The sequence below is a fragment of the Enhydra lutris genome, unplaced genomic scaffold (assembly GCF_002288905.1).
Source record: "Enhydra lutris kenyoni isolate GAN:26980312 unplaced genomic scaffold, ASM228890v2 scaffoldscaffold29, whole genome shotgun sequence".
Lineage (NCBI taxonomy): Eukaryota > Metazoa > Chordata > Mammalia > Carnivora > Mustelidae > Enhydra > Enhydra lutris.
The window spans coordinates 13235544-13252562 of NW_019154113.1; the positions used below are offsets into that span (position 1 = coordinate 13235544).

Consider the following 17019-nt stretch of genomic DNA (forward strand, 5'->3'; position numbering starts at 1 on the left):
AAATGGCAAGATTTCATTTCTTTTGATGGCTGCATAGTATTCCATTGTATATATATACCACATCTTCTTTATCCATTCATCTGTTGATGGATGTCGAGGTTCTTTCCATAGTTTGGCTATTGTGGACATTGCTGCTATAAACATTCAGGCGCACGTGAGCACTTTTGCTTCTTAAATAAGGCCAGTCCACCCTTGATACAATGCACCCACACCGCCCATGTTCTCACCTGTGTTGTAGAAGACGGTCGATTCAATGGTGCAGTTTTTGAAATAGGTATCGGTAGATGTGACATCTTCAAAATAGCACTCATCAAAGAACGTGTCCTCAAAGAGTACATGTTTAAAGTACATCTTTGTGAACCTGTGGGTAAGACATTAGTCCCTGAGTGATTGGTCCTGAGAGAAGCCTTGAGACCAACATGGAAAGCACAGAAAGGCAGGAAAAGGAGAACTTCAAATGAAAGGGTGCTGAAACATTACTTTCCAAGGTTAGTTCCCTATTCCTTAGCTGGTGTTTATAAAGGAGGAAGGAGACCGGGAGTATGGGAACTTATCTGATCTGGATAGACACAGGGGGTACGAAGCAGCAGCCTGGTGATTCCCAAATGTAGTCATGGACCTTCTGCCTCAGACTCATCGAGATATGGACAAGCTACTGTGAAATGAAAATACTGATCATGTGGCACTTTATGAGGAGCTTTGAAAATGTACAGGTCTGGGGCTCCTGGGTGGCTCAGTCGGTTAAGCATCTGCCTTTGGCTCAGGTCATGATCTTGGGGTCCTGGGATGGAGCCCCACCTAAGGCTCCCTACTCAGCAGGGAGTCTGCTTCTCCCTCTTCCTTTGTCCCCACTCTGGCTTGCACATGCACTTTCTCTCTCTTTCTCTAGTAAGTAAATAAAATCTTGTTTAAAAATGCAGGTTCCTCAGCTCCTCCTAGTAGGCTTGGAAGCAATAGATTTGTGAGGGACTGAGAATCTTCATTTTAAAAACTTCCCTGGGGCGCCTGGTTGGCTCAGTGGGTTAAGCCTCTGCCTTCGGCTCCGATCATGGTCTCATTGTCCTGGGATTGAGCCCTTCATCGGGCTCTCTGCTCAGTGGGGAGCCTGCTTCCCCCTCTCTCTCTGCCTGCCGCTCTGCCTACTTGTAATTTCTGTCAAATAAATAAATAAAATCTTAAAAAAAAAAAAAACTTACCCAATAAAGATTTGGAGCAATAAGCACTTTCATTCACACAGAGGGTAGAGTATTATTGGTGAAGCCTCTTTGGAGAACACTTTTGCAAAATTTTGAGTGCATAATGGCATTGACCTAGAAATACCACCTCTAAGACCTGACCCTATCTATACTTGCTCATGCATTCAAAGAAATACATTCACAGATGCTCGATGCAACATTTCTTATAATAGAATTGATCACTAGACAGATGATGGGTGGGTAGGTAGACAGACAGGGAGATGCCCACATGGTGAAATACCATGTGGCTGTTACAGTTTTTAGGTAAATGCCTTAATATGGAAGAATCTTCAAGGTATATTGTTAACTGAAAAAAAATAAAATGCAAGCTGTGCCCATTCATGTAAAAAAGTATATGTACCATATGCCTCCAAATGAATAGAATATACCCAAGAGTACACAAAAAACTGGTAGATGTGTGGCCCTGGGAAGGCTCAATGGGATAAGCTTCATTTTCCCTTTATACCAAGCATACATATTACTTTTTCACGAAAAACAAAATGAGGATGGAAGCACCTAGTGACTATGAGGTGCAGGCACATTTGGGAGCCACTGGTCTGCTCCAACTCCTACATGAACGTAATAGGAAAAAACAATATTACATTCAAAACCATATACTGACCTACATTAACATCATCCTCTGTGGGACCTTTCCCAAGCTCGGCCAAACTTTTAAGCTAGAAGCCTTGGACCTGTTTCCATTTGTGAAGAATTATAACTCATTCATTTGTCTATTCATTTATTTATATACTCAGTCTTCAGCAAAACTTAGGTAAATGGTATTAGGGACTACGCATACAGAGAGGAAAGACATGGTCCCTGCCCTTAAATCTAATTGGGGGAGCGGGAAAAAACCAACAAGCCAACAGACAACAATTCAGTGGGAATCACCTTGATATAGGTGGTACAGGCTGCTGAGGGTCATTGTCCTCTTCAGAGCCACCACCTGATTCAGTCCATGACCACAGATGATGACTAGGTCTCCTTTCCCTTCATGCTATACTGTATTCTGCTAACAACCCTACTCTAGAGTCACCTGTCATGAGCTTCTGCAAAAAGACACCCCCACCCAGTAAGAACACCTAATCAAGTGCTTCTCAAAGAGAAGTCCCAAGAACACTTGCATCAGAATAAAACCAAAGGTTGTTATGAAAGATGAAGTTTCCTATATTCCTAGACCCCTTGAACCAGAACCACCAGAGGCAGATGCCAGATTATTTCAAAAATGTGAGGGTCATTGGTCTAGAGAAGCCAAATTATTTTACAGAATTTTTCATAGGGTCAGATTTGCTACAGACTTATAAACAGGGGCCTCCAAAGGCTATCACTGCACTCTTCAGATTTCCATGGATATTGCTAAGACTTGTGCTACAGGAAGATGTCTTTGATTTCAAAATTAATGTAATTTGTATGCTGGGTATGTTTACTCAGGAAAGCTATTCCTGGAGGCTGTCTTGGGTTTTGCCTCTTTAAATATATCCTTCTCTTTAATATAGCAATAGGTTGCTGATGTGGCCCTCAGATATATTTTAATGTTCTGCCAGGGGTAGGTGAGGGAGCAGAGCCATAAATCATAAAAGGCCTGACGTAAGCAGACCTTAAAATGTATCTCCAAGTGAGTTATAAAAAGCCAAAGTTATAAAGAAAGAGATAAAAGGAGAAAGGACCAAGGCGTATTTTATGAATCTTTATATAAACCATCCCCTATCTCTAATTTATATACTGAACTGGTCTGAGCTTCTTCATTCAGGAGAGTTCAAAGGCTGCAAGAAAAATTAGAGCAAGTGTGTTATGGAACTTGTCCTGTAAGAAAACAGGAGCCATTGGCAATGCAGAATCTATGGCAGGATTATTACACAAACATTTTATGTCAGTTACCCTTAGTCCCAATGGTTAGTCCACCAAATGGTAAACTATGCCAAAAATTTTATCTGTTTGGTCACTGTGTTTTACTTGATGGCAACCTCAAGAAGCTCAGTCTAGTGAAAGATAAATAAGAAAACTGATCATTAAAATTTAGTGTGATAATTATCAAGATGGAGGTATGTTCTTTTTTTTAAAATTTTATTTATTTATTTAACAGAGAGAGAGATCACAAGTAGGCAGAGAGGCAGACAGAGAGAGGGGGGGAAGCAGGCTCTGTGCTGAGCAGAGAGCCTGATGCGGGGTTTGATCCCAGGACCCTGAGATCATGACCTGAGCCGAAGGCAGAGGCTTAACCCACTGAGCCACCCAGGTGCCCCTCCAAATGATGAAAAATTTTATTTCAAGAAGAATAAGAAGTATTCATGGACATACTGGTACCAAAGTCAATCCAACAGACTCTCTAAGAACCTACACACTCATGCCTCAGTGAATCTGCCAGTAAGCCCAACCTCCTTCCTTCCTTTTCTTTTACACTCCAAGCTACCCAAGTGCTGAAATCACAAGATTGCATCCAGTCTGTATTACAAAGATCCCAGCCCATGTACAGCCTTTGGGAATAAAATCTTAAGCAGAATTATAAAAATAGAATCGAGTATAAGAGAAATATAATAAAGAGAAAAGCAATTATTAATTTACAAGAGGAAAAAATAGAACAACTTAATATACAAATATGGTTGTGAACATCCTAGATGAGACATTAATTTAAAGATGCTAAAATCCTTCCTTCAACTAGTAAGTGGATAAAAATGCATTACTACATTTATACCCTGGAAGAGTATTCTGCCATAAAGTAAACTGTTAAATGTGCAAAAACATGGATAGATCTAAGTACATAATGCTAAGTGGAAAAAATGGGATTAAAAAGCTTCATATTACAGGGTACTATTTATGCCACAGGGAGAAGAGCATTGGTTGCCAGGGACTGGGGGTGGAGTAAGGACTGACCACAAAGTGGCGTGAGGAAATCTGGGGAGTAATGGTATCTGGATTTTGGTGGCTACATGACTGTATGCCCTTGGCAAACTCAAAGAACTATACTATTAAAAGGGTGAATTTTATTATATAAAAGTCATAAATTATACTCCAATAAAAAGGAAGTCCCAACAAATTTCTAAGTAATATTAGCTATGCTCCCCCCCAAAAGTTCAAACACTGACTAGATTGACTCAACACTCCCACACCCTGTAAGCACTTACCAAAAGAGATGTACTCATTCTTAAAAAGGTCTCTACTACCCTACATATCTGACTTTCAACCAAAAATTATAAGACACACAAAGAAGCAAGAGTGAAACAATATTATTTCAAAGTAATATTTAAAAAAACAGAAGTAGAAGCGCACCTGGGTGTCTCAGTCATTAAGCATTTGCCTTCAGGTCAGGTCATGATCCCAGGGTCCTGGGATCGAGCCCCACATCGGGCTCCCAGGTCACCAGGCAGTCTGCTTCTCCCTGTCCCACTCCCCCTGCTTGTGTTCCCTCTCTCACTGTCTCTCTCAGTCAAATAAATAAATAAAATCTTTAAAAAAAAAAAACCAGAAGTAGATATTACATCATTGCTGGAACTATTCGGTAATTTAATATAACTATCATTAGCATATTAAAGCCTTAATGGCAAAACTGGATAACATGCATGCATAAGGGACAGTTCCAGCACACAGATGCAAACTATTGGAAACAGTCAAAAAGAAATACTAGAAATGTCTTAAAGCAGTAAAGCAGATTAAGAATACCTTTGATGGACTCATCAGTAGAATCATCATATTTAAGGAAGAAATTACTTAGCTTAGAGAAGAGAAGTTTCCAAAATGAGAACATAAGGAGAAAAATAAAAGGGAAACCCCAGAAAAGAGGCTCCAAAGACTTTGGGAAACTATCAGACAATCAAAATTGTGATTGGAATATAAGAAAGAAAAGACAAAGAACATTTGGCATAAGACATATCTGAAGGGGTGCCTGCATAGCTCATTGGTTAAACAGTCAACTCTTGATTTTGATCTTTGATTTTTGGTCTCAGGGTTGTGCAGTCAAGCCAAGCTTGAATCAGGCTCTGTGCTCAGCTCGGAGTCTGCTTGAGATTTGCTCTCTCCCTCTGCCCCTCCCCCTGTTCACATGTGCACTCTCTCTCTCTCAAATGAATAAATAAATCTTTTTTTAAAAAATAGATATTTGAAGAGACAATGGCTCAACATTTTCTAAATTAATGAAACAGGTCAAACCACAACTCTAAGAAGCTCATAGAACCTCAAGAAGCAGAGGAGAAGAGGAAGAAGGTACACCTAAGTACATTATACTCAAACAACTGAATACCAAATATAAAGGGAAAATTTGGAAGGGAACAAGAGGGAAAAGTCACATTACATTGAGAAAAACAAATTTAAGAATTTAGCAGGCTTCTCATCAGAAATTATGAAAGCTAAAGACACTTGGGTGAAATATTCACATTTCTGAAAGAAAAAACTGCCAACCCAGAATTCTGTGCCAGCAAAAACTTCCTGCAAAAAATGAAGAATACTTCAAAGACAAACACTGACAAAATTTATTGCCACCATAATTGCACTAAGAAATAGTGAAGTTTCTCAAGCACAAGGAATATAATCTCTATTTACATTTGAAACTTGGATCTTCATAGAGAAATGAAGACCTCTAGAAATAGTTAAATTACAGATATATCTAAAAGACATTTTTTTCTTTTTTAAATCACTCTAAAAGCTCAATGAGTGTCTGAAGCAAAAATAGTAACAATATATTATGTTCTTATAGCATATGTAAAAATAAAATGCATGACAACTGCATAAAACATGAAAGAAAATGAATGTGTTCTACTGTAAAGCTCTCACACTACACGTGAAGTTACTATATTATTTGAAGATGGACTGATTAATTAAAGATGTATATTGTAAGCTCAAGACAATCACTAAAATTTTTTAAAAGATGAGCAAATAATGAGCCAATAGTGAAGGTAAAATAGAATTATGAAAATAATCTAAAATAAAGCAGTAAAAATGTTTAAAAAAAAGAATAGAAGAAACAGAAAATAGCTAGCAAGACGATAGAAAAAGAAGATCCCAATTACATGCTATCTACAAGAAACCTACTTAATTCTAAAAACATAATAAATTAAAAGAAAAAATGGAAATAGTAAACACCAATCCAAAAAATACTAGAGATTCATGGGGTGCCTGGGTGGCTCAGTGGGTTAAAGCCTCTGCCTTCGGCTCGGGTCGTGATCCCAGAGTCTTGGGATTGAGCCCCGCATGGGGCTCTCTGCTCAGTGAGGAGCCTGCTTCCTCCTCTCTCTCTTCCTGCCTCTCTGCGTACTTGTGATCTCTGTCAAATAAATAAATAAACAAAATCTTAAAAAAGAAACAAAAAACAAAAAACAAAAAAACAAAAAATACTAGAGATTCAGTATTTATCTGATAACATCAGATAAACTGAACTTTGAACAAAGAATATTTGTATTATTGTAAATATATTTTATTGTTATATTGTAAATATATAATAAATATTGTAAAAACTATTATAAATATACACCAATTTCACTTAATCTTACATAATACACTAGCAAATCAAATTTGTCAATATATTGCCTTGAAAAATATAACAATGAATTAGTAAGATATATCCCGGGAATCACATATGGTTGAAACCCAGAAAAACTATTATTTTACTATATCACATTAGTAGGTCCAGAGAAAAAAACCACATAGTTATCATAACAGATGCAGAAAAACATTTGACAATTTCAATATACTTTTATGATAAAAAAAAATAATCTCAGTATACCCAAAAGAGAAGAGAATTTCCTTAACTTTCTAAAGGCCATGATTCAAAAACATACAGCAGATGCCATACTTAGGAGGGAAACACCAAAAGCACCCACTGATGTCAAGATACCCATTAGAGCACTGCTCCTATCCATCACCAAACTGGAGGTCCTAATCAACGCAACACAATGAGAAGAGAACACAATTATAGGGGTAAGAAAGGTGGAGGTAAGACTGTCATTAATTTTTGTCAGTGTGTCGCCACATACAGGAGCCAAGCAAATCTAACCAAGAAGCTATCAAAATGAATGAAGAGTGGGGCCAATGTGTTTGTTAGATCCCAAAAAACCATGTATAAAGGAAAAAGGAGGAAGAGGAAGCAACACAAGTGGAGAGAAGCAAGAAAGGAGAAGGGAGGAGGAGGAGAAAGAAGAGAAGGTGAATGTCCCACCCACAACAGTACTGGAGCAATAAGGCATCAGCAAAAAGACTCACAAAATACAAGATTGAATTTTTTTTTAAAGTAAGCTCCACAGCCAACATGTAGCCCAACTCCAGACTTGAACTCACAACTCTGAGAGGAGACCTAAGCTGAAATCAAGAGTTGGACCCTTAACTGACTGAGCCACCCAGACTCCCCCAGATGGGAACTTGATAGAGAATGTTATAAACTATTATGGAAGGACATCAAAGAATGCCTAATTCAACAGAAGAAATGCAATACACAACAAATGGGAGACCCTATATTCAAAAGATGTTCCCCAACAAAGCCAGACATTTTGTATCATTCCAATCAAAATCCCTACCAGCTGTTTTTATTAGGATTTTAGAACTTGATCTTAGAATTCATCTGAAAAAGCACAGGGGCAAAACCAGCCAAGAAAAATGTTAAGAATGAGGAGGAAGACCCTAGTCCTCCTGGAAACACAACAAAACAATAAAGTTAACAGCAATGGAGTCAGTATGGCAAAGGGAGAGACAAACAAAACCATGGAACCAAACAGAGAGCCCAGAAACATGGTGATACATATGAGGAACCCTGACTTACCATAGCAGTGTGACTGCATACCAACAAGGAAAGATGGGAAATTTTACAAATGCAGAAACAGTAGGTTATTCACACGGGGGGCAATATCAAAGAATTCCTCTCCCATAGACAGAGACCCCAACCAGGTAAATTAAGGCCTTGAATGCGAAAAGAAGCTTTAAAAAAGAGAAACAAATAGATGATGACTTTATGACCTAAAACATGAAGGATTTCTTAAATAAGAGCCGGAAAAGGAAAGGGAAAGGTAACACACTGTGCTTTAAAATATACAGTACCTGCCCAAGAAAGGGTTCCTGAAGTGAGCCACAAAATGGTCAGAGAGCCAAGGTGAGCCTGAAGAGGCACGATTGCTAAAATGTGATGTGGGGGCCTGGGTGTGATGCTGGGACAGAGAAAGAACAGTGGGCAAAAGGAAATCTGAGTGGGGGAGGGGGGAGTCCTGGGATAGAGCCCAGCGTGGGGTTCTCCGCTCAGCCGGGAGTCTGCTTCTCCCTCTCCCTCTGCCCCGCCACCATGCTTGTGCTCTCTCTCTCTCTCTCTCTCAAATAAATAAAATCTTAAAAAAAAAAAAAAAAGGAAATCCAAGTGGAATATGGACTTTCCTGGTATGTCCTGATATTGGTTTAGTATGTAATCAATGTGCCTTCATCATATAAGATGTTATAATAGAACAAACAAGGTGCAGGCTATACCAGAAGCTCTCTGCACAATCTTTGCAATTTTTCTGTGAAACTAAAACTGTTCCAAAATTAAAAGTTTATTTTGATAAAAAGAAAAAACACGGGAGATTTTCAAACATTATCATGGACACTTGTCTTTTACATAGAAGTTTAAAGAACTCGTGTACTACAGACTGAAAGTTTGTGTCCCCCTCAAAATCCATTAGGTTGTAACCTAATCCTCAGTGTGATCGTATTAGGAAGTAGGGCCATTGGGAGGAGTTAGGTCATAAAGGTCATTTCTCCATGTGAGCACAGAGCAAGAGATGGCCGTCTATGAATCAGGAAGCATGTCCTCACCAGACTGGAATCTACCTGTGCCTTGATCTTGGACTTCCAGCCTCTAGAACTAGGAGAAATAAATTTCTCTCAGTCTGGGGTATTTTGTTGTTACAGCCCAAACAGATGAAGATATTATGCAAATTAATGTGAAAATGATTATCCAATAAATAAGATAAACAAAGCCCGTGAACAGGTCCAGAAGAAGAAACAGGAAGGGCCAAGAAACACAGGAGGAGATACTCAGTCTCACCGGGATCAGGGAAATACAAGTTAAAGGACAAAGAGATACCATGTCACACTGCTCCATCTCACAGACTAAGAATGGGCCCCATTGTAGGGAGCCAGGCCCTCTCATCCTGCCCAGTGGGAAGCATAGTTAGTACAAGGCTCGTGGAGACCACTGTGGCACAGAAGCTGAAGACGCTCATATCCTCCCATCCAGCAATTCCACCTCTAGCTCCCAGGCTAGACAAATTGCCCCATAAAAACTCTTATTGCAGTATTACGTGTAACAGCCAAAAATTGTCAATGACCTCAATGTCCATCAAAAGAAGAACAGACAAACACATTAGGGAACACTCACATAATGACATTTAAATTAATCAAATTGAATTACGTAGTATGATAACCAATGCAAAGAGTCTTCAAAACCTTAATTTTAGGAGCACCTGGGTGACTCAGTCAGTTAAGTATCTGCCTTCAGCTCAGGTCATGATCCTGGGGTCCTGGGATCGAGCCCCTCGTCAGACTCCCTGTTCAGCAGGGAGGCTGCTTCTCCCTCTGCGCCCGCCCCCCTCATGCTCTCCCTCGCTCTCACTCTCTCTCAAATAAATAAATAAAATATATTTTTTAAAAACCCTACTTTCTAAAAAGATTTTATTTATTTATTTGACACAGAGAGAGAGAGAGAGAGAGATCACAGGCAGGCAGAGAGAGAAGGGGAAGCAGGCTCCCTGCTGAGCAGAGAACCCAATGCGGGGCTTATTCCCAGGATCCTGAGATCATGACCTGAGCCGAAGTCAGAGGCTTAACCCACTGAGCTACCCATGCACCCCCAAAACCCCTAATTCTATATAAAAAAAACAAGTTGCAAAATCTATAGTATAATATACATTTACATATAAAACATAGTATGATATTTATCTAAACTCCAAACCATGTAAAAAGTACTGTACAATGTTTGTCAACATAGACACACGGGAAAAGTATAAAAACATCCATCAGTGTAAAACACCAGGTTTATTAACAATGGGGTGGTCATTGTGCTTTGGGAGGGAGAGGAATCCCATCGAGGCTCACCGAGCGAGTAATGTTTATTTTAAAATCTGAAGTAAATATAGCACAGCTTATGATTTTATAAAGCCAGCTGCTCTGAAGCACATTGTTTCCATTATTCTCTATTCTCTGCATATTTGATGTACTTCACAGTGGAATAAAAAAGAGAGAGAGAGAGAAGAAAGAAGACAAAACAATGTTTATTTGCAGAGGATGAGATCGTACACAATAACAAAGGGGGAACTGTTGGGACTAATGAAATAGCTTAGATACCGAATAAACATCCCCCAATGAATAGGATTTCTATTTATTTGCAATAACCTGAGTAAATGTTTGATGGGGAGAAAGCAAGCCAATTTTCAGCAGCCAGAGAGGTTATAAAATACCCCGGAAGAGTCTCCACAAATATCTTTGCAGGGCCTAGATTAAATGAGAGATTTGATCAACTCTGAAGCATGAGGCATGTTATCTACCAAGATGACGGCTTTCCGATGTGGAACCGGAGACTTACGCAAGTCAGAGACGCTTCGCGAGTCTCTGACCCGTTGAGGCTTGAAATCCAGCCCCTCAAGCTACTTCCCCAGGCCTGGAAGCCGGAAGGTGCATTTACACATTTCCCACCCCTGGTGGCTTCATGGGACTTCACTGCCCTGAAACAGATGCACGGGAGGTGAAAAAAATTCTTATTTCTGCCTCGCTGAAAAGAGCTTTGAACAGCGTGGGTGAGGCCTCAGTGTGACGCATGAAATCAACCTTCTTCTCTTTTCTGCTAAATCACCCTCATTTCAGGGTTCAATCCCCTGACCTTCCAAGAGAACTCATGAGGCAGGTCCTATTTTTTTCCCCCTGATTGTCTTGTATCATACTCTTCCCCTGCCCTAACCCTTACAGAAGTTAGCCTTGCCAAGCAGAAATGTCTCCCCAAGCAGAGAGGGTAATGAACTAATTAGTTTACACATGCTCTCAGACAAAACAACAACAACTATCCGGCTTTCAGTTAACAGTATGAGAAGCCTGGCCTGACATTTTGGCTCGGCATTTAGAATATGAACTTTTTCTCTTGTCTTTCTTGCATTTTCCAAAAACTTACGAGTTCTCAGAGCCACCTGGTCCCATCGGATGCACCAGGAGGGCTGTGGATGGTGCCTGGGGAAGAGGCCCAAGCGAATCTGTGTACTTTCATTTCTTCTCAGGGCCAAAGGGAGTGTCTTACAGCAGGATACAGTTCAGGCTTCAACAGGTTCTCCTCTATTCACAAACCCTGTGGGAGAAGTCTGAAGCCCTACCTACACCAAAGTCATTGTCCCCCGTGTGCGACAGCCAATAAGGTAAATAATTTCTATTTACATTTTAAATTAGCAAAGTGTGGATAAGATCAGAGGAGGAATACAGAGCACATCTGGAGACATGGGCCACCCCAGCTGAAGTGAACGAGATCTCCAAGGAGGGTTAGGGTTTCCGAAGATGAAGTGCTTTCTAACCCATGATCAGCAGGGGGCAGCATGATCCAAGAAAAGAAACTCAGGTTCCTTCATTCCTTAGCTAAGTTTTGAGGTTCCTAATCTTTCACGGAGAAAAACAACCTTTTATTCAATTTGCTGGGGGTTAAGTAATGGGTTTCACGTGATAGTGGTTGTACTTTTAAGACCCATTAGTTAAAAAATAGTGAGAGGCACCTGGGTGGCTCAGTCTGTTAAGCATCTGATTCTTGATTTTGGCTCAGCTCCTGACCTGGGGATTGTGAGATCAAGCCCCAAGTCCGGCTCCACGCCAGGCATGGAGTCTGCTTAGGATTCTCTCTCTGCCCCTCTCCCTGCGCTCTCCCTCTCTCCAAAACAAAACAAAACAAAACAAATAAAGAAACCACATAAATGACAAGTTAAAATTAACTCACTGCAACTTCTGAAGGAACTTATATTTGAATAATTACACAAAAACAACCACATGCTCTTGAAATACAGAAACATGGCGCATATCTGTGTGTACAGAATGTTCACATCCACTCTCAGACAAGCCTTGGCATGCCTGTGCATTCCCAGACCCTTGGCAATAACTGTACGGTCCCAGGGGTTGGGGGGAGGTCCTGGGTCCACAGGAGACCACCATTTTCAAGACTACTTGCTTCCTCCTCACTCCCACCCAGAAGCTTGATGAAAGCTTCCAGAGGCTGAGAAAGGTTAAAAGAACAGAGTGGATCAGAAGTTCCCATTTTTTTATGTAGCTAAATCTAAGAACTACAAAACCAGCCTGTTGCAAACCATAAGGGCGTTGGCATTGCAATGAACTTTTAAAATGATTTTTTTAAAGATTTTATTTGTTTATTTGAGAGAGAGAGCATGAGCAGGGGGGGAGGATGGAGAGAGAGGAAGAAGCAGATTCCTAGCCGAGCAGGGAGCCTGATGAGGGGCTCATCCCAGAACGCTGGGATCATAACCTGAGCTGAAGGCAGATGCTTAACCAACTGAGCCACCCAGGCACCCTGTGATGAACTTCTGAATGCAGAAGACACCATGTACCACAGGGCCTCTGTGGGAAGGGACAGTTTTCAGTGAGACAATATCTAGTTGTTAAAAGTATGAGATTGGAGTCTGAATGTCTATGTTTTGGAGAGACATTTCTTTTTTTTTTTTTTTTTAATTTTATTTATTTATTTGACAGAGATCACAAGTAGGCAGAGAGGCAGGCAGGGGGGCCGGGAGGCAGGCTCCCTGCTAAGCAGAGAGCCCAATGTGGGGCTCGATCCCAGGACCCTGGGATCATGACCTGAGCCAAAGGCAGAAGCTTTAACCCACTGAGCCACCCAGGCACCCTGGGAAAGACATTTCTATTTACATTAGCTGTGTGATTTGGGCAAGTTACTCAGCTTCTCTGAGCTTCTATTTCCCTCCCTGTACAACAGGAAAACATATGTCTTACCTCCTGGAGGCCTCCTTCATTTTTGTGAGGATTAAATGACATAGTCTATTAGGGTGCTTAAAGCAGCCGCTCACACCTAAAAATGCTTTATAATGTTGGCTGCCATGGTTATGATTATGAGCCTCATGATCAACGTCATTCTATGATCCTTTATTACTAATACCACAAAAGAGTATCAACAAACATTGGAAACTTCATAAATGAGGTCTCTTTTACTGAATTCATCTCTGCAGAGAATGGTGTCATTTCATGGGTGAAATCTGGCCATCCATAATGTCCCTTCATTTTCAACATTTCCAAAGTGTTCTTTGGGCAACATTTCTTCATTTGCAATGTCGGCACAAGATCTCCCCACTTAAACAGAAGCTCCTTTGAGAGTGAGAAATCCCAGGGTGACCCCCACCCACCCCTGCTAGCTCGAGCTGCCATCCCTGGAGTGGCCACTCTCAGTAGAGTTTGGTGACCAAAGTCTCTACACAGAGGCTATGTGTATGTGTGGGCATGTGATTGTGTAGATGTTTGTGACTGGGTTTTGCACTAAAAATATATCATCTGAAAGCCCGAATTCCTTGTCCACTCATGCTTGTCCTAACCTTCCTCCCCAAAGATCTCATATGTGTAGAAATGATATTCCCCTTTCCTCTCACACTTTCTCATCCTAAATAACAGTGAGCGTTTGCTCGGGTGTGGCCTGTGCGAGCGATATAGACTAGCCTGCAAGAGACATCCTCCTACCCTCTTGGACTTCACCCAGACATAGGCTCCTCTCCTAATGTGGCTGACAGTCACGGGCTGGGCCACTTCACTCAAACACGTAGGTAAGCACAGGGGTCACGGGAGACCATGCACTCCAGGGGAGAATTCGTGGTGTTGATTCTTATAAAGAGGTGGTAAATATGGGGTAGTTTGTATCATTGATACTGAACTGTCTGGGCTGTGGTATTTCTGATGTCACCATGCAGCTGACTTGATGAACTTGCTAAGTACAGTCAAGAAGGGAAACGGGGATAAATGTTCAGCTTAGTGAATAATGTGGCCTGGGGTCAACTTTAATTGACTGTGTCCTGACCACAGGGGGGGCAGGGTGGTCCTGTAGAGCACAGCCTCAAAGAGGCATTCTTAAAGCCCAGTGGGGGGACTGACTGTCCATCTCATCGGTCCTAGGAATAGGAAGAGAAGCAAAAGGGATTGAGGAGGCAGCCCCACAAAGATGTGGGCAGGACTCTTCAAATACACCACTCATTTTTTCCCCTATGGAACAACACTCTTGATGGCAATGGGCCATGCTGACCAACCCTTGGAGGTAATATTAGGCCAAAGAGTAACATAAAGTATTATCATATTATCCTCTGGATTTGCTTCTAGAGAAGCTTCCTAAGATCACAGAAAAGGCTCAAAAACCAGGTAGTAGATTGGTATGGGGTTCTCAACCCTCTGGGCCCTCTTTCTAGGCAGGTAGCAGTAGGAGGCCACAGCCCTGTGCACATCTCCATGAAAGGTGTGAGGCCTCAGGAAAATTGGTCTGATTGCCTCTCCTCAGTCAAATGTCTCTATACTTGGATGAATAAGTTCTAGTCAGATGACTAAGGATGCCTGGAGGCCACTAGGCCTCATTGTGTCTCTGAGGTATTCCAAGAGCCTTGGAGATCATTCACCTGCCATATTGAATTCTCTTTCCAGTGGCTCCTCTCCCAAGAGCAATCCTCACAGACCACCATCTCGATCTGGGGAAAGCTCATGGTCTCTCACTTACTTGTCATTCACAAGTTTTCCACGTTGGTGAATCTGATTCTCCATCGTGAAGTTGATGGAGGCGCCATACACGTGCTCGCCGAGAAACACCTTCATTTTGGACTTGTAGGCTTCGTCTTGAAAATACCGGATCATATCAGGGAACCAAACTGTCAGTCCGTAGTAGCTGTAAGAGAGAAGACAGAATATTCGAGCATCATTAGGCAATTCTTTCATGATCAGAGTCTAAACATGACATAAATCAAGCTCATTTAAAATGTACGAATATGGTTTATTATTAGAAATTAAGACAATTACTATGTGCCATACTATCACTCCTCATACGAACAGATCTAAGGGAAAAAATCATGACCATCTCCATAGACTCTGAAAAGGCATTTGATTAAAAAAAATACATTCCTGATTAAAAAAAAAACAAACAATAGATTGGGAATTGGTGGGCACGTCCTTAACATGTAAGAAAATACAGAGCTCACTTCATGTGGAGAGTAGGGGCATCTTCACTCATGTCAGGGACAAGACCCAGACTACTCTTATCTTACCCAGACTTAGTCTTATCAGGACTACTCTTTACCACCACATCGTAGGGCTTAACTAACTCAATTAGACAGGAGAAAGAGATACAAAATTGCAAGGATACAAAATTGCAAAGCAAGAAGCAAAACTACCTCCACCTGTAGATGATCTGACTTTATACCAGCCGAACTCAGGATCATCAATTCAAAAAAATGGCCACTGCGGTGCTTGGGTGGCTCAGTGGGTTAAAGCCTTTCCCTCGGCTCAGGTCATGATCCTAGGGTCCTGAGATCGAGCCCCATGTCAGGCTCTCTGCTCAGCTGGAAGCCTGCTTCCCTTCCTCTCTCTCTCTGCCTGCCTCTATGCCTACTTGTGATCCCTCTCTCTGTCAAATAAATAAATAAAATCTTTAAAAAAAAAAACTGGCCACTAAACATTTAAAAAAGATGTTCCGTCCCACTCATAATAGGAAAAATGCAAATTAAAGCCACACCATTATCATTCTCAACTACTCGGTTGTAGGTGAACAGATGCTCTCATACACTGCAGGAAAAATTGTACAATACCACATGGAAGAGAGGGCATTGTCAAAAAAAAAAAAAAATCACTGTTGGATTTACCCCCTTTGACTCCATAATCCCATTTCTAGAAACCTATTCCATTGATCAGCTCCCTCAAGTACAAAGTTGCTTACAAACACAATTATTCATTGTTCAAAATAGAATCCTGAAGACTTCCCAAAAGTCTAGCAATAAGGCCCTGTTTGAAGACAGTGTGGTGCTACCCTATGGAAAGCTATGTACATGTATTTCTTGGTTGTTTCAACATTTAAAATGCATTACCTAGTCAACAAAATTAAATCAGCTATAAGTAAATATGAACAAGACATATTTTAGAACTCTCAGTGAATTGAATCCTAGTGTCCACCATCTTTGGCTTCTGAAACGTTCCCTCCTCACTTCGAATAAGTGGGTGGGGAGGAGGGCCCAGCTTCCTCTTCACTTTACCCATTTGGGTTTCCATGAATAGGTACTGAAAGAAATCAGGTCTCCCCATGTTCCTCCATGAGTCAAAGAGGTCATTAGACCCCATTTTGTTTCCTTTGGGCACAGGTGTTGGTGAACCAAGCAAGCTCACAGATGAAAGTTTTAAATCTCATTGACAGTTCTTCATTGATAATAGCAATTAATTGAGTACTTACTAAGTGCAGAAATTAATGCAAGCGCTTCCTTTATACAGTATATAGTCTCATAATGCTTTCAGTGGCTTAAGTGGCATAAAGAGGGTCATGATATTTGGAGGTGCATGAAATGACTCTTCTACCACTTAAGAGAAGAGCCAGCTAATCATCATTCCCATCACACTCTATCTTCCTTATCGTAGGGCATAGTGCCACAGAGTCTCACTGTTTTATCCCATAGTCACAATGCCACTGACAGCTGCCCACTCAGCACTTGCTCCCTACTCGTTCCTTGGAAACTAGATTTTGTTTGGGTATCAAACCTCAGGAAAGCTAACAATATCTTTAGCCCACACACAAACCCTGATTAGTCTGCAATCACTGGGAAATCCCATCCCCTTC

At 41.0% G+C, this 17019-nt stretch overlaps 1 protein-coding gene across 2 annotated transcripts in view; it reads right to left on the reverse strand.

The window, feature by feature from the left end:
• LOC111152576 (synaptic vesicle glycoprotein 2B) overlaps positions 1 to 17019 on the reverse strand; it is a 183527-nt gene that overhangs the window by 13407 nt on the left and 153101 nt on the right. For both annotated transcript variants that reach the window (XM_022511064.1, XM_022511065.1), the window contains exons 9-10: positions 14923 to 15087; positions 228 to 361 (exon numbers count right to left, since the gene is read on the reverse strand). In XM_022511064.1, coding sequence (XP_022366772.1) covers positions 228 to 361; positions 14923 to 15087 — 299 coding nt within the window. The remainder of the gene's footprint in view (positions 1 to 227; positions 362 to 14922; positions 15088 to 17019) is intronic.